Genomic DNA, 26,491 nt, shown 5'->3' on the forward strand with positions numbered 1-26,491 from the left:
AGTAGGGTTGCCCGCTCTCCTCCCTAATATTTGCCCTTGTTATGGAACCCCTAGCTGCGAGAATCCATGCCAACTCAGATATTGCTGGGCTGCTAATAGGTCTGACCGAGCATAAAATTATGTATATCTTAATATGCCTGGGACAACCAGCTCGATCACTGCAACCTCTTTTATCTGAAATAGACCTCTATTCTGATTTTTCAGCCAATAAATTTAATACCGAAAAGCCCGAGGTACTTTATTTCTATATCCCGGGTCCAACCAAATTGGTTCTGGAAGCCTCCTTCCCGTTCAGTTGGCATAAACGTAAACTTAAATAACTAGGTATTTACTTAACCCATTGGCATCATCAACTCTTCCATGCTAACTTTCACAGAGTACTGGACCAGGTCAAATTGTACCTGATTTCATGGTCCACTCATTTTATATCATGGATGGGACGTATAAATTCGGTGAAGAAGACTGTGCTCCATAGACTACTTTATCTTTTTCAAATCCTCCCAATTTTCATCCTCTCTTATGCATTTCAATTTTAAAGATTTCAGACCTCTCAATTCATTTGGGCTAACAAACACCCCAGAATCTGCTTACAATTGCTATAGCGCTCCACACATAATGGAGGGTTAGGTATCCCAGATTTTAGACATTACTATAATGCAGTCATTTAAAACAAAAAAAAAAGAGGGGGGGGGGGGGGTAGAGGTAGAATACTGCGCTGTATATACTATAGCTGGCCTGGGGGTGGTCACAGGGCTCCCCTGTCGGGCCCAAATCAGAAACAAATGCGTAAACGGAAGAAAGCCCACTCCTATTTGGCGCTAGTCAGCTTACACCCACATATGATATTGTGATGTGATATGGAAGACTGCTGGCGGGATTTGGCTCCGCCCACTCGGGCGGAGCCAGGTCCCGGCAGCAGTCTTCCACAGAGGTGATCCTGACAATATAATGTTTCTTATATAGCGCAGCAAATTCCGTTGCGCTTTACAACTGGACACAATTAGAAGACAAAACTAGGTAATAACAAACAGTCATAGAGGTAGGTAGTTTCAACAAAGTTTGGCCTTATCACAATATCATATGTGGGTGTAAGCTGACTAGCGCCAAATAGGAGTGGTCTTTCTTCCTTTTACGCATTTGTTACTGTAATGTAGCTCAACTGGCACACTGCGTGCAATGGTCTAATCCTGAGGCATGGAAGGTCTGGACTGATATTGAGGCTGCTGAATTAGGGCTTTCACCTCCCTCTTATGGATTCCGAGATCTAGCCGACCCAAAAGTGCAGCCTTCCACCCGACAATTTCTCGTTCCCTATCTATTTGGGATTCTGCAATTAAAAAATATAGCTTAGCCCCCAGCCCATCTCCGATTGTGCAATATATACTTAGCACAATCTCACTGAAGACCCTCCCCCCCCCCCCCCCCCCCCCCAGCCTACTTTTTACGAGGCAGCCTAGGTGTCTGACCTTAACACTTCATTAGCTGAAGACGAAAGGGCAGAGATCTGGGACGCTGCTTCTTCTAGTTCTATATGTGTCGAGATTAAAGAGAACACTTACAAATTACTCTACAGATGGTACTACGTCCCTTCTAGACTTAGTCAAATTTACCCTGGTTCTTCAGACAGGTCTTGGAGGGGCTGCGATACGGAGGGCTCATACACATATGGTGGTCGTGTCCCAAAATAGCCGCTCAATGGAAGGAAGATAACACTTGCATAGCAACTCTACTACAAATGCCTATTCCAATTGACCATAAGTTTTTTTCTTTTGCCATTGAATGTCCCGACTTTTTTCAGACAACCGAATAAATCGATGTGCCATATGGTCTCTGCGGCTACCTGCCACATTGCGATGGATTGGAAACGTGCAGCTGCTGCTTCCATCCATTCTATAATAGCTTGCATTTGGTACGTACGCCATATGGAATATATGACAGCATCATTAATAACTCCTTCAAGAAATTTAACTGTTTGGTCCCCATGGATTTCCTTTCAGCAGATCGCTTCCCCATTTGTTTCCTGATGCACTGCCTTGTTCTTAATTATTATCTGCCTTAATCTCATCCTCTCTCACCGAGGATCCACTCTTCCTGTTCTCCCCCCCCCCCCCCCCCCCTTCTCCTCTTTCTCTACTTCTTTCTTTTCTCTGAAAAACAGTAAAATTGGATTTCATATTATACTCTGTTTGATTTGCCTACTACGAATGTTTTTTTGCTTGCATCTCTAGATTGTGACAGAGGGTTTTATTGTGCCGTATTCTGATCCCTTAATAAATAAAACAATTTTGTATATAATAAATATAAATATATATATATATATAGGTGTTTCACCACAGGTGATGGCAATCATAGATTAAGAGGCTCATTTTGGGAGGTATGCTTCCCGCTCAACTCCTCCTTTCTTCAAACTCCCTCTTAACTCACCCCTTCTTAAGTAACCTTCTCTGCACCCAGATGGTCTTGCAAACTATTATTACCACCATGTATTTCGCCTTCGCTTTGGTTCAAACTCCCTCAGAGTATTGTCTACTGCCCCCCCCATATCACCGCTCTACCCAGCAACTCCCTCCTTGACCCTATTCATTCTGGCTTCTACTCCCCTTCGTTACACTGATAATGCCTTTGTCAGCAGGGCAGAAATGCTCTGGGTGGCTCAGCATCAGCATGCTGCTGGGACCTGGTAGAAGCTGGGTACGAGCATCCTGAGAATGCTCCAGGCAGCATCTTTCTGGGATGTGGGGGGTGCTGTTTCATTCATTCTTACCTGCTTAGAAAACACATGTGCCTTGGGGCACTGATGATACTGCTATCTAGTCCCTGTGCCCTGGGCAGCGACACCTCTCTCCCACCCCAGTTATGGCCCTGCTTCCCAGGGTCACCACTGACCTTACCACCAAATCTAAGGAGCGCTACTCTCTCTCTCTCCTTGATCTGTCTGCCACATTTGGCACTTAACCACTCTTTCCTTCGTCACGCCCTCTATTTCATCAGCCTCCGTGACACTGTCCTCTTCTGCTTCTATATCTACTCATGCTTCTTCCATGTGAAAAATAATTTCAAGGAGATTATGCAAAGATGTAGGGTAGCCATCGATGGTCTGTGTTTCACATCCATGGATAGGTAGGGCCTAATGTCAAGTGTTTTGGGCATAGATGGTGTGAGGCCATTGTCGACTGCGTTGCTCCAATAGAATCCTTTGTGTGGCAACCTTTGCCATTTGTGCATTCCCATATGCCACCAATGATGGTTTGAATCAATTGTTTTCCCCCAATGGTAGTTGAAGACCATCAATGGTTGGACTCAGAATCCTACCTAGATGCTTCCGCATGTGGCGTGTCCTCTTCCTCCCAATGTCTTATCTACTGTAGCCCCACTCTTATACGTATTTATTGCCACACGGGCATTTCCATCTCTAACAGGGGGAGCCAGTCATACCCATAAAAGTACACTGTGTACAAGTTGAAATATCTGCAACAGTAATTAAAAACACTCTGTGCTGTGATACGCAACTTGGGGTTGATTTCAATTGTTTTGGGTGTCTAAAAATCCCGTCTAAACAGGACGTTTTGGATGCCCAAACAATTGCCACTATTCATTTGTGTTTGGGCGTCCATGCACATCACACACGTCACGCCCAAACAGACAGGGTTTAGCCGCTTAAAACTGCAAAACCCATCTAACTCCCTGATTTGGGTGTTCAAACTACCGAGCTTCCACACATTGTTTCTTGCACCTCAGGAGGCTGCAAGAAAAATGTTAGCCCCATGGGTACTGGGAGCAAAAACTAAGCAACAATTGAATTGCTCCGTTTTGCGCCTCCCCAGGTCTCCTTTTGTGTCTGGTTCTGAAGCACAGAGTGGTGTAGGCCACAGACTTTTTACTCCTGCAGCTCACTGTCCATGGTTTAACTCGTTTAGCTGTCGCTCTAGGCTTGCTGTTACAGTAAGACAATAATCCCAGTGTTTCAGACATGCAAATGGCCTTTATCTATATTAAATGTTTACAATCTGGCCAGTACATACATTGCATCTTGACTGCTCTGTGCAGAGATCTTCCACATATATCCATACGTCTATTTAGTCTCCAGTAATTTTCCATCTGGAGCTCCACCAACTCATGTAGCGAGTTCTGGCTGAGTAAGAAGCAGTGGTGTTTGTATTGCATACCTCATTGCTGGTGCTGTTAACAGAGAAGAGGAATTGGTGGGGTGCTTGCTGGGTAGTGGGAGAACAGGTGTTTGGCACACACTAATATCCCTTTCATACCGTCTGAGGCAGGTTGAACCCGGGAGCCTGACACGGGAGCTCCCAGTGTGCGACCCACCTCAATACCCCCTTTCACACCGCAGACTGAAACCGGCAATATGCCGGGTTGGTGACGTCGGTGGTGACGCGGCGTGGGTGGTGCTGGGAGATCACATGATCTCCAAGCGCCGCCCGTCCATCCACTGTGGACGGGAAATGGGTTGCACTGACCCGGCTCCCGTTCACACCGCACAGCGAGCCGGGTTGAACACTGGTTCAACCCTGCTCACTAGCAGGGTTGAAATACCGGGTCTCTCAACACGGTATATTGCCCCTGGAACCTTTCACACTGCACAGGAACACGGGTTATGCGCGCTCATGTGCCAGTAACCCGTGTTCAAAGCTGCTGGTGTAAAAGGGGTATAAGGGATGGGTGGTCTTCTGTTTGCCGGCGGTCGGGCTCCCGGCGCTCAGTATACCGGCGCCGGGAGCCCGACAGCCGGCATACCGACAATTATTTTCCCTCGTGGGGGTCCACGACCCCCATAGAGGGAGAATAAAATAGTGTGGCGCGCCACCGTGCCCGTAGCGTGGCGAGCGCAGCGAGCCCGCAAGGGGCTCATTTGCGCTCGCCAAGCTGTCGGTAAGCCGGCGGTCGGGCTCCCGGCGCCGGGATGCTGGTCGCCGGGAGCCCGACCGCCGGCCAGCCGTAGTGAACCCTAAGGGATGGTTCAGAGGTGGAAGCAGGGAAAGCTGCATGCTTCCAGAAGTTTACTGCGGGGATTAAAATTGCTTGAATATCCATACAATTTCTTTTCTGTGTGGTAACTGGGGGTGGCTAATGGTGTCACAGTTGCACTGACACCGGGGATCATGGTCTCTCAGACATTCTGTGTGTTTGTACGCACATCGGTGGATTTGCACCCTAGCTGGTCAGCGTATAAGTAGAACACCCATTGGCCTCTGCATTAACATAAAGAAGCAGTAGCAGCTGTATTCACCACTGAATCTTCCGCACTGTTAGAAAGAGCAGGCTGAGATCATGTATTGGGGATAAGGAAGTATTTGGGGTTGGATGTAAATAATCCAGCAACCACCGGAAAAAAACAGCTGCACTGATAGCACTGGGGAGCAGCCTACAGTAAGCACAAGGAAACAAAAGTGTAATTACTAGTCATCATGAGGGAGAAGTCTATTTCAAGTACTTTGGATTTATAAGTCATAGTACGTACCGAGGTGACCTGTTTCACATACACATCCTATATTTATCTCTATCCACATGGACGGCAGTTGAGTATTACAATGAAAATGTATACACCTATTAAATGTGCATAAGGTGCTGCCTCAAGTGGAAAACATAAAGCATCACCAGTGCTGAAAACAATTAGAAAGCAGAAAAAAAGGTTTAAAACTCACAAAAAGGAGGCTACTCCTCTCTTTCAAACAAAGGTACCATTATGGGAGAGAGAGAGAACCTTTAATACTCTTTCTGATTCCTGCAATGTTTGGTTTGGAAGATGCTGATCTTCAGGCCATCATTGCTGCTCTGCAGTGCTTCCTGAGGGCTTTAAGGTAGTAGTAGGGGTTTGGATCATTGGGATCAACCAAAATTGGGTAGACAGTCAGTAGGTCGACCATATAGGGTTGGCAGGGTCAGTCGGTCGACCTTTAAAAATGTAAACACTTGAAAAGATAGACAGTGAAAAGGTGGACAGAAATGGTTGACACAGAAAAGACGCACAATTTTCTGTTTTTGTGTTTGGGTGTCATTTTCTGTATTGTGACCCCAATTAGTGTACCGCTTAACTCACTGCACGGGCAAGGTTAATATTCCCAGTCGTAGTCCATGTTGATAGTAATTGATGAATTAGTTGAAAAAATGTAACTAAAAAAAACTTGTCGACCATTGACAGGGTAACCATTTGGACCTGTTGACCTTTATATGTCAACCTTTTGTACCTGACGACCTTATGCATGGCAACCATAGGGGGTCATCCATTGATTGCTGAACTATCATACAGAACCCAGTTGTAGTGTTTAAGATGAGTCCCACTCTTCCAGAGCAGCAAAGGGTTAAAAAAAATAATTTATGTACATTTATCAGCTTCTAAGTTGAGTAATATAAAATGTAGTAAATAATTTGCATATATAGAGCCTAATTCAGTAAGGATAGCAAATTCTGGTAATTAGCAGAGTTTGCTATCCTTTGGTTCGCATGCTGGGGTCCACACATCGCAGGACAAGGCCGCCAAGCATACTGACCGCATCACGATTTCTGCTTGTTAGCAGAAATTAGGGTTGCCTCCTGCCGGCGACCGCAGGAGGCCTGTCGCCATGTTCCCGGTCGTGGCGGCTGCGCGTGATGTCACGCAGCGGCTGCGATGATGCCCCCGTTCGTGCCACACCGTCCCCCATTTTCCCGCCTCCGCAACGCTCCGTCTCCTCCCTGGAAACGGAGCGTTGTGCACCCCGCGACCGCCTCTGCCTCATTAACAGACAGAGGTGATCACATTTTCTGTTCCCCCACCCAGAAAATGCGGGCGCATGCGCAGGGCGGATGCTGCGCATGCACCCGCTTCTTTTTCAAATTTTTTACAGTTGGATCGCACACTGTGATCCAACCTGAATCAGCCCCATAGTAAGAAGTCTGCTTTTATGGCATGACACATTCCAGTTGCTCTCCTTTTTAAGCTGATCGGTATTTTATAGAGATGTGCAGCATAAATGGAACTATTACTTATTTATTTTTTCTGCTGTGATTCTTTTATGCTACTAAGGGCTCATCCGTACATGGTAATTTAATCTGCTTCTTGCAGGCACTAAAGATGAAACAAAGAAGGCTCATTACAGACAGAAGCTTAGAAGTTACATGGACAGAGCTGAGCAAATTAAACATCATGTACTGAAGGAGCAGGAAGGTGAATTTGGTTATTTCTGATATACATAATTATACAGTGCGGGTTATTTGTATTGCGGCCTATCTTTAGAACACGCAGAAAAGGTGTGGGTGTGGAGTCTTCCAGTCAGTACGTTCCTTCAGGAGGGAGTGGTGTGCATGTAAAGCAGGTCTCCTCAAACTAACATACAATATGTAAAGCCAGAGATGAGTAAGGCTGCACACCCACGCATTCTTGATTCAAAACAAGCTTGTTAGATTACAGCTATTTCCTGGAAGCAAAACAGACACACGGGGTAACATCTAAAGAGGCACATATTTTGTCGCTGAAAAAAATCCCATTTATGTGAAGGAAGATGCATCAACTTGTTTCTGCACTTGAAGAAGGGGATTTTTTCAGGCCCAAAATGTCTGCTTCTTTTAAGACGTCACCACTAAGGTCTCTTTTGCTTCAATAAAATAGCTGTAATAATGGGTGTAGTATGGTATGCTGGCAGCCGGGCTCCCGGCGAACAGCATACCGGCGGCGGAAGCCCAAACACCGGCATACCGACAGCGTGGCAAGCGCAAATGAGCCTCTTGCGGGCTCGCCACGCTGCGGGCACGGTTCTCCCTCCAGGGGGGTCGTGGACCCCCACGAGGAAGATAAAGTGACGGTATGCCGGGTGTTGGGATTCCGGCGCCGGTATCCTGTGCGCCGGGATCCCGACAGTCGGCATCCTGAAGACCACCCGTAATAACATAAGGTAAGGAGAAAGCAGAGACTGTTGGGCTGGGGAGGATTTGGGGAGATGGCAGCTGATCAGCAGCAGCAGCAGTCTATGCTCTCTCCCTGCCTGATGTGCCACTGCCCTGCCATAGAAACGCCCGTGGTAGTGGGCAAGAGACACTGGGGGTAATTCAGAGTTGCTCGCAGCAGAAAATTTGTTAGCAGTTGGGCAAAACCATGTGCACTGCAGGGGGTGGGGGGTCGGGGCAGATACTGGTCCAGTGGTATCAGGTGTATGCTATAGGTGTGAGCTATGCATGGCTATTGGTGGGATGTGTATAGTGATCACTGTATTTCAGGTGTGATATCTCTGGACTGTGTATAATGATCATTATGTATCGGGTGTTTGTAGGGTAGGTAAATAAACTGGTATTAATGGAACAGAGGATTGGTCCCAAAACCATTATCTTGCCCAGAGCCGCATAGAGTCTTAGGGCCTGATACAGAGATGGAGATTAGTGCACAGGCAGCTGCGATCCCTAACACAGCGTATGTGTGATAATATAATAGAAATGTACTAAGATACCCACCAGCGACCTGACAAATATCAGCATTTGCGTACACACAGATCCTGTCGATAATCGGCCATATGAGTAAACTTGTGGTCACGCACAATGGCTATGGGAACTGAGACGCTGGTGCCATGATTTCTGCATACAAGATTGCAGATGTGGGCTGAGACCTGCCCCCGAAAATGGTCACAAAATGCTGCCTTTTGCCACCACTCCCCGCTACCTCTCCCAAACGCTTGTTAATTGTCAATCTGTGAATAAATGTTATTGTGCAGTGCCACCGCAGCGAATGGGCAGTCAGACGATTATCAGTCAGCTGCCTAAACATCGGCACCGAGTATGTCTGTGACTAAGGCCCTTAGTAAGGTTCTGCCTCCAGGTCTAATTATGTTGTAAGGGGTGTATGTACCCAATTTATGCTTTCTAAGCCCTGTTTGTCCTCTCCCGTAACAGTGTGCTGCAAGTCTAAAGGTGCTTACACACTAGGCGATATTGTAAACAATATCACTCATTTCTACCCTCCTGATTGATATCGTTTACCATATCGCCCAGTGTGTATGCTACAAGTGATGCCCAATGCGCTCTCCCTGGGGTCGTTAATGACCCCCTGCTGTCAGCTGTACATGCAGCTCAATCTGACAGAAGCTGCATGTTCGGGCCGGCTGCGGCATGATGTCACAGTGTGATATCGCACAGTGAGTAAGCATAATGTTGGCAGCCCGGGAGGGGAAACATTATGCGATATCACTAATGGAGTGTATCGCCTAGTGTGTACCCACCTTAAAAGATGCACATGTAGACAGAACGCATATTTCTCTGACGTCCTAGTGGATGCTGGGTACTCCGTAAGGACCATGGGGAATAGACGGGCTCCGCAGGAGACTGGGCACTCTTAAAAGAAAGATTAGGTACTACATCTGGTGTGCACTGGCTCCTCCCTCTATGCTCCTCCTCCAGACCTCAGTTAGAATCTGTGCCCGGCCAGAGCTGGATGCACCTAGTGGGCTCTCCTGAGCTTACTAGAAAAGAAAGTATTTGTTAGGTTTTTTATTTTCAGTGAGATCTGCTGGCAACAGACTCACTGCTACGAGGGACTGAGGGGAGAGAAGCAAACCTACCTGCTTGCAGCTAGCTTGTGCTTCTAAGGCTACTGGACACCATTAGCTCCAGAGGGATCGAACACAGGGCCCGACCTCGATCGTCCGTTCCCGGAGCCGCGCCGCCGTCCCCCTTGCAGAGCCCGAAGACGGAAGTTCCAGGAGAAAATCGGCGGCTGAAGACTCCGGTCTTCAATAAGGTAGCGCACAGCACTGCAGCTGTGCGCCATTGCTCCCACAGCACACCACACGCTCCGGTCACTGGTGGGTGCAGGGCGCTGGGGGGGGGGGGCGCCCTGGGCTGCAATATTTATACCTTTTTGGCAAATGTGCACATAATACAGTTTTAAACTGTATATGTGCCTAATCCCCCGCCATACACATTATTTAAAAAGCGGGAGAAGCCCACCGCGGAGGGGGCAGGGCTATCTCCCTCAGCACACCGGCGCCATTTTTTCTTCACAGCTCCGCTGGAAGGACGCTTCCCAGGCTCTCCCCTGCAGTATACACAACAAGAAGGGTAAAAAAGAGAGGGGGGGCACATAAATTTAGGCGCAAAAGGTGATATAAGCAGCTATTGGGGGAAAATTCACTTTCTGTTAGTGTAAATCCCTCTGTTATATAGCGCTCTGGTGTGTGCTGGCATACTCCCTCTCTGTCTCCCCAAAGGACTTTGTGGGGTCCTGTCCTCAGTCAGAGCATTCCCTGTGTGTGTGTGCGGTGTGTCGGTACGGCTGTGTCGACATGTTTGAGGAGGACGCTTACGTGGAGGCGGAGCAGGTGCCGATAAGTGTGATGTCGCCCCCTGCGGGGCCGACACCAGAGTGGATGGATATGTGGAAGGTATTAACCGACAGTGTCAACTCCTTGCATAAAAGGTTCGATGACGCAGTTGTGGGACAGCCGGCATCTCAGCCCGCGCCTGCCCAGGCATCTTAGAGGCCATCAGGGGCTCAAAAACGCCCGCTACCTCAGATGGCAGACACAGATATCGACACGGAGTCTGACTCCAGTGTAGACGAGGATGAGACAAATGTACAGTCCACAAGGGCCATCCGATGCATGATTACGGCTATGAAAAATGTGTTGCACATTTCTGACATTAACCCGGTTACCACAAAAAAGGGTATTATGTTTGGGGAGAAAAAGCAGCCAGTGACTTTTCCCCCATCTGATGAGTTAAATGAATTGTGTGAAGAAGTGTGGTGTTCCCCAGATAAGAAATTAGTGATTTCTAAGAGGTTACTAATGGCGTACCCTTTCCCGCCAACAGACAGGTTACGTTGGGAAACATCCCCTAGGGTGGACAAGGCGCTCACACGCTTTTCAAAAAAGGTGGCACTGCCGTCTCAGGATACGGCCGCCTTAAAGGAGCCTGCAGATAGAAAGCAGGAGGCTATCCTGAAGTCTGTGTATACACACTCAGGTACTATACTGAGACCTGCAATTGCTTCAGCATGGATGTGTAGTGCTGCAGCTGCTTGGTCTGATACCCTGTCAGATAACATTGATTCCCTTGACAAGGATACTATTTTGCTAACCATAGAGCATATTAAAGACGTAGTCTTATATATGAGGGATGCACAGAGGGACATTTGCCGGCTGGCATCTAGAATTAAGGCAATGTCCATTTCTGCCAGGAGAGTATTATGGACTCGGCAGTGGACAGGTGATGCTGATTCTAAAAGGCACATGGGGGTTTTGCCTTATACGGGTGAGGAATTGTTTGGGGACGGTCTCTCGGACCTCGTATCCACCGCAACAGCTGGGAAGTCGACTTTTTTACCTCAGGTTCCCTCACAGCCTAAGAAAGCACCGTATTATCAAGTACAGTCCTTTCGGCCTCAGAAAGGCAAGCGGGTCAGAGGCGCATCCTTTCTGCCCAGAGGCAGGGGTAGAGGGAAAAAGCTGCACCAGACAGCCAGTTCCCAGGAACAAAAATCATCCCCTGCTTCCACTAAGTCCACCGCATGACGCTGGGGCTCCACAGGTGGAGCCAGGTGCGGTGGGGGCGCGTCTCCGGAACTTCAGCGACCAGTAGGTTTGCTCACAGGTGGATCTCTGGGTTCTACAGGTGGTATCTCAGGGATACAAGCTGGAGTTCGAGGCGTCTCCCCCTCGCCGTTAACTCAAATCAGCCTTGCCAGCTGCTCCCAAGGAAAGGGAGGTAGTACTGGCGGCAATTCACAAGCTGTACCTTCAGCAGGTGATAATCAAAGTTCCCCTCCTTCAACAGGGACGGGGTTACTATTCCACAATGTTTGTGGTACCGAAACCATAAATTTGAAATCCTTGAACACTTATATAAGGAAGTTCAAGTTCAAAATGGAATCGCTCAGGGCGGTTATTGCAAGCCTGGAAGAGGGGGATTTAATGGTGTCACTGGACATCAAGGATGCTTACCTACATGTCCCCATTTACCCGCCTCACCAGGAGTACCTCAGTTTTGTGGTACAGGACTGTCATTACCAATTCCAGACATTGCCGTTTGGTCTGTCCACGGCACCGAGGGTATTTACCAAGGTAATGGCCGAAATGATGATACTCCTTCGAAAGAAGGGAGTTATAATTATCCCGTACTTGGACGATCTCCTTATAAAGGCAAGGTCCAAGGAGCGGTTGTTAGTCGGAGTAGCACTATCTTGGGAAGTGCTACAGCAGCACGGCTGGATTCTGAATATCCCAAAGTCGCAGCTGATTCCTACGACGCGTCTGCTGTTCTTGGGTATGATTCTGGACACAGAACAGAAGAAGGTGTTTCTCCCGGAGGAGAAGGCCCAGGAATTGTCATCTCTGGTCAGGGACCTCCTGAAACCAAAACAGGTGTCGGTGCATCACTGCACGCGAGTCCTGGGAAAGATGGTAGCTTCTTACGAAGCAATTCCCTTCGGCAGGTTCCATGCAAGGATCTTTCAGTGGGATCTGTTAGACAAGTGGTCCGGATCGCATCTTCAGATGCATCGGTTGATCACCCTGTCCCCGAGGGCCAGGGTGTCTCTGCTGTGGTGGCTGCAGAGTGCTCATCTTCTCGAGGGCCGCAGATTCGGCATTCAGGACTGGGTCCTGGTGACCACGGATGCAAGCCTCCGAGGTTGGGGGGCAGTCACTCAGGGAAGAAACTTCCAAGGACAGTGGTCGAGTCAGGAGACTTCCCTACACATAAGTATTCTGGAACTAAGGGCCATTTACAATGCCCTGAGTCAAGCAGAACCCCTGCTTCAAAACCAACCGGTGCTGATTCAGTCAGACAACATCACGGCGGTCGCCCATGTTAACCGACAGGGCGGCACAAGAAGCAGGATGGCGATGGCAGAAGCCACAAGGATTCTTCGATCGGCGGAGAATCACGTGCTAGCACTGTCAGCGGTGTTCATTCCGGGTGTGGACAACTGGGAAGCAGACTTCCTCAGCAGGCACGACCTCCACCCGGGAGAGTGGGGACTTAATCCAGAAGTCTTCAAGCTGATTGTAAATCGTTGGGAAAGGCCACAGGTGGACATGATGGCGTCCCGCCTCAACAAAAAGCTAAAAAGATATTGCGCCAGGTCATGGGACCCTCAGGCGATAGCTGTGGACGCTCTAGTGACACCGTGGGTGTACCAGTCGGTTTATGTGTTCCCTCCTCTTCCTCTCATACCAAAGGTACTGAGGATTATAAGAAAGAGAGGAGTAAGAACTATACTCATCGTTCCGGATTGGCCAAGAAGAACTTGGTACCCGGAACTACAAGAAATGATCTCAGAGGACCCTTGGCCTCTGCCGCTCCGACAGGACCTGCTGCAGCAGGGGCCCTGTCTGTTCCAAGACTTACCGCGACTGCGTTTGACGGCATGGCGGTTGAACGCCGGATCCTAATGGAAAAGGGCATTCCGGATGAAGTCATTCCTACGCTGATTAAAGCTAGGAAGAATGTGACCGCAAAACATTATCACCGCATATGGCGAAAATATGTTGCTTGGTGTGAGGCCAGGAAGGCCCCAACAGGGGAATTTCAGCTGGGTCGATTTCTGCACTTCCTACAGTCAGGAGTGACTATGGGCCTAAAATTGGGATCCATTAAAGTCCAGATTTCGGCCCTGTCTATTTTCTTTCAAAAAGAACTGGCTTCACTGCCTGAAGTTCAGACGTTTGTTAAGGGAGTGCTGCATATTCAGCCCCCTTTTGTGCCTCCAGTGGCACCTTGGGATCTCAACGTTGTGTTGGATTTCCTAAAATCACATTGGTTTGAGCCACTTCAGACCGTGGAGTTGAAGTATCTCACGTGGAAGGTAGTCATGCTGTTGGCCTTGGCCTCAGCTAGGCGTGTGTCAGAATTGGCGGCTTTGTCCTGTAAAAGCCCATATCTGATTTTCCATATGGACAGGGCAGAATTGAGGACTCGTCCCCAATTTCTCCCAAAGGTTGTATCAGCGTTTCATTTGAACCAACCTATTGTGGTGCCTGCGGCTACTCGGGGCTTGGAGGATTCCAAGTTGCTGGACGTAGTCCGGGCCCTGAAAATATATGTTTCCAGGACGGCTAGAGTCAGGAAAACCGACTCGCTGTTTATCCTGCATGCACCCAACAAGCTGGGTGCTCCTGCTTCTAAGCAGACTATTGCTCGCTGGATCTGTAGCACGATTCAGCAGGCTCATTCTGCGGCTGGACTGCCGCATCCTAAATCAGTAAAAGCCCATTCCACGAGGAAGGTGGGCTCTTCTTGGGCGGCTGCCCGAGGGGTCTCGGCTTTACAACTTTGCCGAGCTGCTACTTGGTCGGGATCAAACACTTTTGAAAAATTCTACAAGTTTGATACCCTGGCTGAGGAGGACCTTGAGTTTGCTCATTTGGTGCTGCAGAGTCATCCGCACTCTCCCGCCCGTTTGGGAGCTTTGGTATAATCCCCATGGTCCTTACGGAGTACCCAGCATCCACTAGGACGTCGGAAAAAATAAGAATTTACTCACCGGTAATTCTATTTCTCGTAGTCCGTAGTGGATGCTGGGAGCCCGTCCCAAGTGTGGACTTTCTGCAATACATGTATATAGTTATTGCTTAACTATAGGGTTTTGTTATGAGCCATCTGTTAAATGAGGCTCAGTTGTTGTTCATACTGTTAACTGGGTATAGTTATCACAAGTTGTACAGTGTGATTGGTATGGCTGGTATGAGTCTTACCCTGGATTCCAAATCCTTTCCTAGTAATGTCAGCTCTTCCGGGCACAGTTTCCCTAACTGAGGTCTGGAGGAGGGGCATAGAGGGAGGAGCCAGTGCACACTAGATGTAGTACCTAATCTTTCTTTTAAGAGTGCCCAGTCTCCTGCGGAGCCCGTCTATTCCCCATGGTCCTTACGGAGTACCCAGCATCCACTACGGACTACGAGAAATAGAATTACCGGTGAGTAAATTCTTATTTTATGCCACCACATTGGATGTACTTCCAAAGGAAAAAAAAGTCCCCTCTTTCTTGGTAGAATCACCAGGCAGTAATCGCCTATGCTATAGAAACTGTTAAATCCATAAATGAAGGGGTTCTAATTCCAAAATCTTTCACATCCTGGCATCAATAAACTAAGGGGTCCCCTCATTTGATGTGGTAGGTTGTCTATTTTTCAAAATGGTGTGCTACTTGGATGGCTAAATGTCTGCTACATCTTTCTGAGATACCATTATCTGGTTAAAGTTTGTACCTCTACAGAGATTAACCCCTGATGAAGTCTTATGTGGATATAAAATGCGTAGGGTAAAGAAACTCGATCCACAGGGAGAATTCAGAATTGAGAACTTGTACCCCCAGATTATGGTTAAAAAATGTTATCTCAAGAGAGAGAAACTTATAACTATTGTCACAAATGTGTGTAGTATATGCAATTTTTTATATATTGTGAACTATCATGTTTTAATACATTTTATATTTCTATTTATGGAATTTATTGTATGAATGGCTAAAAGACAAATTTTATTGGGAGTTTTACATGTTATTGAGAATTGTATAGGCAACTACACTGATAAATCGTATTGAAAATTTAATTTTTACTGCCCTTCAATAGGATTTTCTCTAACGTCCTAGTGGATGCTGGGGACTCCGTAAGGACCATGGGGATTAGCGGCTCCGCAGGAGACTGGGCACAACTATAAAGAAAGCTTTTAGACTACTGGTGTGCACTGGCTCCTCCCACTAAGACCCTCCTCCAGACTTCAGTTAGATTCTTGTGCCCGGCTGAGCTGGATGCACACTAGGGGCTCTCCTGAGCTCCTAGAAAGAAAGTATATTTAGGTTTTTTATTTTACAGTGAGATCTGCTGGCAACAGACTCACTGCAGCGAGGGACTAAGGGGAGAAGAAGCGAACCTACCTAACAGGTGGTAGTTTGGGCTTCTTAGGCTACTGGACACCATTAGCTCCAGAGGGATCGACCGCAGGACCCGACCTTGGTGTTCGTTCCCGGAGCCGCGCCGCCGTCCCCCTTACAGAGCCAGAAGCAAGAAGAGGTCCGGAAAATCGGCGGCAGAAGACTTCGGTCTTCACCAAGATAGCGCACAGCACTGCAGCTGTGCGCCATTGCTCCTCGTGTACACCTCACACTCCGGTCACTGAGGGGTGCTGGGGGCGGGGGCACCCTGAGGGCAATATATGACACCTTGGCTGGCAAATCTACATCATATATAGTCCTAGAGGCTATATAGATGTAAAATTACCCCTGCCAGTATTCCAGAAAAAGCGGGAGAAAGTCCGCCGAAAAAGGGGCGGGGCTATCTCCCTCAGCACACTGGCGCCATTTTTCCCTCACAGTTCCGCTGGAAGGAAGCTCCCTGGCTCTCCCCTGCAGTCTGAACACTACAGAAGGGTAAAAAAGAGAGGGGGGCACTAAATTTAGGCGCAATATAGTGTGTGTATATATATATATATATCTATCATATATATATATATATGATATATATATATAAAAAAAGCAGCTATAAGGGAAAACACTCATTTATAGTGGGATCCCTGTGTTATATAGCGCTCTGGTGTGTGCTGGCATACTCTCTCTCTGTCTCCCCAAAGGGCTTTGTGGGGTCCTGTCCTCTGTCACAGCATTCCCTGTGTGTTTGCGGTGTGTCGGTACGGCTGTGTCGACATGTTTATTGAGGAGGCTTATGTGGAGGCGGAGCAAATGCCTGTAAATGTGATGTCACCCCCTGCGGGGTCGACACCTGAGTGGATGGTGCTGTGGAAGGAATTACGCGACAGTGTCGACTCCTTGCATAAAAGGTTTGACGACATACCTAATGTGGGACAGCCGGCTTCTCAGCCTGTGCCAGCCCAGGCGTCTCAAAAGCCATCAGGGGCTCTAAAACGCCCGCTACCTCAGATGGCAGACACAGATGTCGACACGGATACTGACTCCAGTGTCGACGACGATGAGACTAATGTAACTTCCAGTAGGGCCACACGTTACATGATTGAGGCAATGAAAAATGTGTTGCACATTTCTGATGTTACCCCCGGTACCACAAAAAAGGGTATTATGTTTGGAGAGAAAAAACTACCAGTAGCTTTTCCTCCATCTGAAGAGTTAAATGAAGTGTGTGAAGAAGCGTGGGCTTCCCCTGATAAAAAGCTGGTAATTTCTAAGAGGTTACTAATGGCGTACCCTTTCCCGCCAGAGGATAGGTCACACTGGGAAACATCCCCTAGGGTGGATAAAGCGCTCACACGCTTGTCAAAGAAGGTGGCACTACCGTCTCCGGATACGGCCGCCCTGAAGGAATCTGCTGATAGAAAGCAGGAGGCTATCCTGAAATCTATATATACACACACAGGTGTTATACTGAGACCGGCTATTGCTTCAGCCTGGATGTGCAGTGCTGCTGCTGCGTGGTCAGATTCCCTGTCAGAAAATATAGATACCCTAGACAGGGACACTATATTGCTAAACGTAGAGCATATAAAAGACGCACTTTTATACATGAGGGATGCACAGAGGGATATTTGCCGGCTGGCATCCAAAATTAGTGCAATGTCCATTTCTGCCAGGAGAGGGTTATGGACTTGGCAGTGGACAGGAGATGCAGATTCCAAACGACACATGGAAGTTCTGCCTTATAAGGGTGAGGAGTTGTTCGGGAATGGTCTCTCGGACCTTGTTTCCACAGCAACAGCTGGCAAGTCTACATTTTTACCCCATGTTCCCTCACAACCAAAGAAAGCACCGTATTATCAGGTACAGTCCTTTCGGCCCGGGTTAAAGGCGCGTCCTTTCTACCCAGAGGCAGAGGTAGGGGAAAGAAGCTGCAGCATACAGCCAGTTCCCAGGAGCAGAAGTCCTCCCCCGCTTCCTCTAAGTCCACAGCATGACGCTGGGGCTTCACAGGCTGAGCCAGGTACGGTGGGGGCCCGTCTCAAATATTTCAGCAATCAGTGGGCTCGCTCACGGGTGGATCCCTGGATCCTTCAAGTAGTATCTCAGGGGTACAAGCTGGATTTCGAGACGTCTCCCCCCCCCCCCCCCCCCCCCGCCGTTTCCTCAAATCTGCCTTGCCAACCACTCCCTCAGGCAGGGAGGCAGTGTTACAGGCAATTCACAAGCTGTATTCACAACAAGTGATAGTAAAGGTGCCCCTACTTCAACAAGGAAGGGGTTACTATTCCACAATGTTTGTGGTACCGAAACCGGACGGTTCGGTGAGACCCATTTTAAATTTGAAATCCTTGAACACATATATAAAAAAATTCAAGTTCAAGATGGAATCGCTCAGGGCGGTTATTGCAAGCCTGGAAGAGGGGGATTTTATGGTGTCATTGGACATCAAGGATGCTTACCTGCATGTCCCCATTTACCATCCTCACCAGGAGTACCTCAGATTTGTGGTACAGGATTGTCATTACCAATTCCAGACGTTGCCGTTCGGTCTATCCACGGCTCCGAGGGTCTTTACCAAGGTAATGGCCGAAATGATGATACTCCTTCGAAAGAAGGGAGTTTTAATTATCCCGTACTTGGACGATCTCCTGATAAAGGCGAGGTCCAGAGAGCAGTTGTTGGTCGGGGTAGCACTATCTCGGGAAGTGCTACAACAGCACGGCTGGATTCTAAACATTCCAAAGTCACAGCTGGTCCCTACGACACGTCTACTGTTTCTAGGGATGGTTCTGGACACAGAACAGAGAAAAGTGTTTCTCCCGGAGGAGAAGGCCAAGGAGCTGTCATCTCTAGTCAGAGGCCTCCTAAAACCAAAACAGGTGTCGGTGCATCACTGCACGCGGATCCTGGGAAAAATGGTAGCTTCCTACGAAGCGATTCCATTCGGCAGGTTTCATGCAAGAACCTTTCAGTGGGACCTGTTGGACAAGTGGTCCGGATCGCATCTTCAGATGCATCGTCTGATAACCCTGTCTCCAAGGACAAGGGTGTCTCTGCTGTGGTGGCTGCAGAGTGCTCATCTTCAGGAGGGCCGCAGATTCGGCATACAGGACTGGGTCCTGGTGACCACGGATGCCAGCCTTCGAGGCTGGGGAGCAGTCACACAGGGAAGAAACTTCCAAGGACTATGGTCAAGTCAGGAGACTTCCCTGCACATAAATATTCTGGAACTGAGGGCCATTTACAATGCCCTAAGTCAGGCAAAACCCCTGCTTCAAAACCAGCCGGTACTGATCCAGTCAGACAACATCACGGCGGTCGCCCATGTAAATCGACAGGGCGGCACGAGAAGCAGGACGGCAATGGCAGAAGCCACAAGGATTCTCCAATGGGCGGAAAATCACGTGTTAGCACTGTCAGCAGTGTTCATTCCGGGAGTGGACAACTGGGAAGCAGACTTCCTCAGCAGGCACGACCTCCACCCGGGAGAGTGGGGACTTCATCCAGAAGTCTTTCAAATGATTGTAAACCGTTGGAAAAGGCCACAGGTGGACATGATGGCGTCCCGCCTAAACAAAAAGCTAGAAAAATATTGCGCCAGGTCGAGAGACCCGCAGGCGATAGCTGTGGACGCTCTAGTGGCACCGTGGGTGTACCGATCGGTTTATGTGTTCCCTCCTCTTCCTCTCATACCAAAGGTACTGAGGATAATAAGGAGAAGAGGAGTAAGAACTATACTCATTGTTCCGGATTGGCCAAGAAGAGCTTGGTACCCGGAACTTCAAGAAATGATGTCAGAGGACCCATGGCCTCTACCGCTCAGACAAGACCTGCTGCAGCAGGGGCCCTGTCTGTTCCAAGACTTACCGCGGCTGCGTTTGACGGCATGGCGGTTGAACAACGGATCCTAAAGGAAAAGGGCATTCCGGAAGATGTCATTTCTACGCTGATTAAAGCTAGGAAAGAAGTAACCGCAAACCATTATCACCGCATATGGCGAAAATATGTTGCGTGGTGTGAGGCCAGGAAGGCCCCAACGGAGGAATTTCAGCTGGGCTGTTTCCTGCACTTCCTACAGTCAGGGGTGACTATGGGCCTTAAATTGGGTTCCATTAAGGTCCAGATCTCGGCTCTATCGATTTTCTTCCAGAGAGAACTGGCTTCACTACCTGAAGTTCAGACTTTTGTTAAGGGAGTGCTGCATATTCAGCCCCCTTTTGTGCCTCCAGTGGCACCTTGGGATCTCAATGTGGTGTTGGATTTCCTAAAGTCACATTGGTTTGAGCCACTGAAAACCGTGGATTTGAAATATCTCACGTGGAAAGTGGTCATGCTGTTTGCCTTGGCTTCGGCCAGGCGTGTGTCAGAATTGGCGGCTTTGTCATGTAAAAGCCCTTATCTGATTTTCCATATGGATAGGGCAGGATTGAGGACTCGTCCCCAGTTTCTCCCCAAAGTGGTATCAGCTTTTCATCTAAACCAACCTATCGTGGTGCCTGCGGCTACAAATGACTTGGAGGCTTCCAAGTTGTTGGACGTAGTCAGGGCCACGAAAATCTATGTTTCCAGGACAGCTGGAGTCAGAAAGACTGACTCGCTCTTTATCCTGTATGCGCCCAACAAGTTGGGTGCACCTGCTTCAAAGCAGTCTATTGCTCGCTGGATCTGTAGTACGATTCAGCTTGCACATTCTGCGGCTGGACTGCGGCATCCTAAATCCGTAAAAGCCCATTCCACGAGGAAGGTGGGCTCTTCTTGGGCGGCTGCCCGAGGGGTCTCGGCTCTTCAACTTTGCCGAGCAGCTACTTGGTCGGGGTCAAACACGTTTGCTAAATTCTACAAGTTTGACACCCTGGCTGAGGAGGACCTAGAGTTTGCCCATTCGGTGCTGCAGAGTCATCCGCACTCTCCCGCCCGTTTGGGAGCTTTGGTATAATCCCCATGGTCCTTACGGAGTCCCCAGCATCCACTAGGACGTTAGAGAAAATAAGAATTTACTCACCGGTAATTCTATTTCTCGTAGTCCGTAGTGGATGCTGGGTGCCCATTCCAAGTGCGGATTGTCTGCAATACTTGTATATAGTTATTGCCTAACTAAAGGGTTATTGTTGAGCCATCTGTTGAGAGGCTCAGTTGTTTTCATACTGTTAACTGGGTATTGTATCACGAGTTATACGGTGTGATTGGTGTGGCTGGTATGAGTCTTACCCGGGATTCAAAATCCTTCCTTATAGTGTCAGCTCTTCCGGGCACAGTATCCTAACTGAAGTCTGGAGGAGGGTCTTAGTGGGAGGAGCCAGTGCACACCAGTAGTCTAAAAGCTTTCTTTATAGTTGTGCCCAGTCTCCTGCGGAGCCGCTAATCCCCATGGTCCTTACGGAGTCCCCAGCATCCACTACGGACTACGAGAAATAGAATTACCGGTGAGTAAATTCTTATTATCCCCTTACTATAGAAGTTTTCCCCCTAGGAATTTTGCAGGGCAGTGTGCACGAAAAGGGGGCGCAGATGACTGGGGAGGGGGCGCGGCTCCGTCAGCATCAATAATTGGGGTGTGCTGGCCCTCTCAACGTCACTGATGGGGCGTACCCCACCCCACGGTGACACTGAAGCAAGCTTCCCCCATTCTTTTATAACAATTTTAAAAACACATAAACAATAATCACAGTATTAAAAATAAAGGATATATGTGTGTGTGTGTGTGTGTGTGTGTGTGTGTGTGTGTGTAATCATTTTCTCTGATATATATCCAATTTATGATTATAGCACAGACTTGTGGCACATTAAGAAGATACTAGGTTGCAACTGTTTTATAGACTAACAGTCACTATTGTAACATTTATATGGATATCCAGACAGCAACCTGGCAAATGACGGGTCATGTATATTAGTTGATTTTAATAGAATAAAAAAAGGTGACCTATTCCTCCTCAAAATCATACACTGACAAATGTTGATCTCTGTGATAGTAACTAACACATACTGTATGACCTTTGCTTGCAGAGGGAAAATATCACAAACAAATCAAGATTGTAGAAAATGCAACTGGTTATAGCTATGAGAATCTATTCAAGCCATATGTGGATGAGATGCTGACAGAGGTGTGGGTGGAAGATCCGTACATTCGGCATACACATCAGGTAAGTGTGCGAGATCAACTGTCACTCGGGAGCTGCATTTAAACCTTTTAGGAAGGCAGATTTACAAATCCAATTATGGAAGGAACCATAATAAATTTAGACTAGTATGACGCCCCTACGTGTACTAATACTTATGTACTAGTACTATATACTAAAATGTGAGTATGCAGATACTAAAAGTGCTACTAGCTATGAACAGTCATTTTACTTTTATATGATAGATAAGGAAGTGATTTAATTCAATGAATTCTTAGTTTGTCATAAATGTTCCCTTTGGACACCAGGTAGGTTCCTGGAACCGCTGGCTTTTTGCTCAGTTCTGTTGGTCTTATATACATACAGTCAGTGGGCTTCTGTAAATGTGTCTATGAGCGGCAAAAGGAAGGAGGGATCCCACTAATGTAGTGGTTCTCACCGTGAGGTGCCTCAGGACACTTGCAGGGCTGCCTTGGATTGCTGGTCTTGGACCAATTAAAATTATTTATGGTCAATGTAAAAGTCACAAGCAGTGCTGTCCCTCACCACACATTTTAACCTAAGGATTACATCTAAATACAGTTTACATGATTTAATATTTTTTCTAAATTTCTCAATAAGAAAGTTTTGGCCTAGGGGTGCGTGAAAAAATTTCTGATGCTTAGGGCGCCGTGATTCAAAAAAGTTTGGGAACCACTGCAGTAATGTGTTGAGGTTTACAGGTGCACTAAGCAAGTTATGCTAATAAAGAAAATAAAAAAGACACTGACAAATATCATAAGTCACTATTTTTCTTATAATAGAGGACTAGACTAAACACCCCAAAAGCTTATGCAAATAACTGATGGAGTTAATGACGTGAGATTCTTCTCTCAATGCCTGGGACTATTCTCCTTCTCACCTGACTATACAGTAGTGAGCATGATAATCTTGTTTGTTCTTCACATCATTTGTCTGCACTATACATACTTTATATAGTTTTATCATGTGTGGACTTATGTCGTTGAGTTCCAGTTCTCCATCCATTGGAGTACTGTGCTGTTTGCTAATGGCACTGTTGAGCTGTGGAAGTGGGAAGCTGTGTAATTTTATACTATGGGGGATATCCAATTAGCCCCGGTAATTTACCGGGGCTAATTGTCCCGCCGGGGGCTAGCTAATTAGCCACGATAAGCCGCGGATAGCCTGTAAAAAATAAATAAATGGTGAAACATTGGAAAAACGACCGAAAACAGCCATTTTTCAGACCCGACGTTTTTCCGGGGATAATTGGATATCCCCTATATACTTATTCCTATTAAAAAGCTGCACAAATATTTTATAAATGTAGTAGAAAATATACATTCAGGAATTGGGGGACATGATGTGTGACATGATTTATAGTCAATAACCTATAAACAGATACAGTATCTTACCATTGAAGTATTTGTTGTGTGTAATTAAGTTGGATCACTTCATAACAGTACAGCATAAACAACAGTTAAGTGCAGTGGTTCCCAAAGTTTTTTTAGTCACAATGCCCTAAAGTATCAGAATTGCTTTCACGGCACCACTAGGCCAAATGTTTCTTATTTAAAAATTCAGTAAAAAATATTCACTGAAGTCAGGCATGTCAAACATCCTTTTGCAGCCTGCGAGCAGAGGTCTTTTTGCGGCCCGTTGGCAGGAGTTAAATTGGGCTGGAATGGGGTGAAAATGCACTCTGCCTCTGTTGCATGGCTGCTGCAGGAGAGGAGGCTAGATTCTGGGCGGGCTTCCCTCTGACTGCACCACACACTGGCACCCATATCAATATACGGTGGTAGGTGAGCGGCGCTGTGCAATGATTGGGCCCGCCCTGCTTTCTCCAGTCCTGTCAAAGATGATGTCACCTCACGTGTCTCCTGATGTCAGGAGGGAGGTGGAGATATGTACTGTGATAGAGAAGAGTGCCCAGACGCTGAAGACTGGGAGAGATATTTACAGCTAGTAAAAAGGGAACACATATGTGTTACCGGCTTTCATGATCCCGACAGCGGGATACCGGCCGCCAGTATGCCGGCCACGGTGCGAGTTCTAGTAAGCTCCATGTGGACTCGCTGCGCTCGCCAAGCTGTGGGCAGAGGCGTAACTAGGGTTTTTGGAGCCCAGGGCAAGATCAATAATGGCGCCTCCCCCCCCCCCCCCCCCAAAAAAAATAATAATAATAATAATAATTTTTTCTTAATAAAAATAATAAATTAATAAAATGATAATAAAAAAAAAATACAAAAGGAAAGTATGTGCAGACGCCACCGGTGTCACTGCATATAAAGATGTCAGGGTGTGTATGTATGTGTATGTAGGTGCAGTGGTCGAAGTTGAATTTTTGAAGGTGGAATGAAAGAGTGCAGATAGCAATTATGCGCGCGCCTTTGGAAAAGGGGCGTGGTCACTCAAAAGGGGCGTGTCCTTCAGTGTAGTAGGACCCCTTATACTATCTAGTACTGGTGCCCCTTTCACATTATAGCACACGGTATGAGCCGAAATTCACATTATAGCACACAGTATGAGCCGAAATTCACATTGTCCCACACGGCATGAGCCGAAATTCACATTATAGCACACAGTATGAGCCGAAATTCACATTACCCCACATGGTATGAGCCAAAATTCACATTATAGCACACGGTATGAGCCGGAATTCACATTATAGCACACGGTATGAGCCAAAATTCACATTACTCCACATGGTATGAGCCAAAATTCACATTTCCCCACATGGTATGAGCAGAAATTCACATTACAGCACACGGTATGAGCCGAAATTCACATTACAGCACACGGAATGAGCCAAAATTCACATTACCTCACATAGTATGAGCCGAAATTCACATTATAGCACACGGTATTAGCCAAAATTCACGTTACAGCACATGATATGAGCCAAAATTCCCATTATAGAGTTAGGGGATCCTACCCCCAGAATTAACATGGCCTGTGGGGCACTATGATAAGGGGAGCCCACCCCCTTAATAGACTAATTGCAGAGTTTAGCAGCGGAAGGGCTGCAGCGGTTTCTCACCCCAAGCTGCGGCGCTTCTGCCACCTCCGACACTCCACATCTTCGGCACCACCCGGGATGCAGAGCACCACACCGGGTATGCACCCTTTTCAGTGTGGCCTGCTGCGCTCCGAAGGGGTTCTTGTTTCATGCTGCAGGATCCCGATGTGCGCCTTCCTCCCCGCTGTTACTGTCACGGTAAGCATTAGTATCGTTTACCGCAGAGGCCATTTTCTGAGGCATATGTGTTAAACCTCAGGAACTGAGATGCCCTTCTCACCATACAGCTGTGTGGCCGAGCCGGGCGGGGGGACAGTCAGCAGCAGCATGCCGGATATCAGCAGCAGAGGGTGCGGGCTGTACATACTTGAGGCAGCTGGATATTCAACAGTGCTGAAAGCCTCCGGAGCCCGCACCCCCGGAGCTGCAGTACACCGGCAGAGGACACCCATCCCCCGAACCCTGCGTAGCCCAAAGCCGGAGATCAGCAGCATGTTGAACGTGGAAGCAGAAGCTGCTTATTGCCGGTCAGCATGCTGCTGATCTCCGGCTTTGGGCTCCGCATGTGCATTACAGCCCCCACCCTCGGCTGCTGATATCCGGCATGCTGCCCCTGCTGCTGGTTTTCCACCCGCCCGGCTCGCCCACCCAGCTGGATGGTGAGTGAGAAGGGCATCTCAGTGCCCGTGGTTTAATACATATCTCTCTTCGGTAAATGGCCATTAGTACATCCCACACACACTGACAACACACACACAGACTGGCCACCCCCAAATCCTACACACACCCACTCAGACTACACACACACACACATCCTCATACTTTCCTCTCCCCCACACACACACTGGACTGCAAAAATTTACACACACCGACACTGTTACACACACACACAATTAACACACACTCACACTGTCCCACACACACAATTAACACACACGCACACTGTCCCACACACCAGTGGCGTGCGGTGAGGTCAGTGGCGTGCGGTGAGGCACTACAGCCATAATGTCCGCCGAATCCTGTCGATGAACCCTACCGCCACCGAGCCAATGCCCGCCACTGCCTCTGAGCCGATGCCCGCTGCCACCACCAATGGCTTACAAACTCGCCCACCATCAACTGACCCAGCCCTCCGCCACTAATTTGCAACTCAGTCCAAAGTCGCCAATGCCCGCTGCATGCCTGCTCATCATACTTGTGATATATTGTACATTTTTATAGAAAAAAATAATAATCAGTGTTTGGGACTGGGAAGGGAGTGGGAGGAGGACATGAATGCAATTTTGTTGTCCAGGGTTTCCATTAACTTAATGGAGAAGGGTCTGAATGGGTTAAAAATGTAAAAAAAAACTGCGTGAGGTCCCCCTCCTAAGTATAACCAGCCTCGGGCCCTTTGAGCCGGTCCTGGTTGTTTAAATACTGGGAAAAAATTGGACAGGGGTTCCCCGTATTTAGACAACCAGCATCGGGCTCTTAGTCCGGTCCTGGTTCCAAAAATACGGGGGACAA

General features: G+C 47.8%; 1 protein-coding gene across 4 annotated transcripts in view; it reads left to right on the forward strand.

Moving 5' to 3' along the window:
- Positions 1-26,491, forward strand: part of MITD1 (microtubule interacting and trafficking domain containing 1) — an 86,053-nt gene that overhangs the window by 32,070 nt on the left and 27,492 nt on the right. For all 4 annotated transcript variants that reach the window (XM_063953360.1, XM_063953362.1, XM_063953359.1 and 1 more), the window contains exons 2-3: positions 7,061-7,162; positions 21,848-21,984. In XM_063953360.1, coding sequence (XP_063809430.1) covers positions 7,061-7,162; positions 21,848-21,984 — 239 coding nt within the window. The remainder of the gene's footprint in view (positions 1-7,060; positions 7,163-21,847; positions 21,985-26,491) is intronic.

This window comes from Pseudophryne corroboree, chromosome 2 (assembly GCF_028390025.1).
Source record: "Pseudophryne corroboree isolate aPseCor3 chromosome 2, aPseCor3.hap2, whole genome shotgun sequence".
Classification (NCBI taxonomy): Eukaryota; Metazoa; Chordata; class Amphibia; order Anura; family Myobatrachidae; genus Pseudophryne; species Pseudophryne corroboree.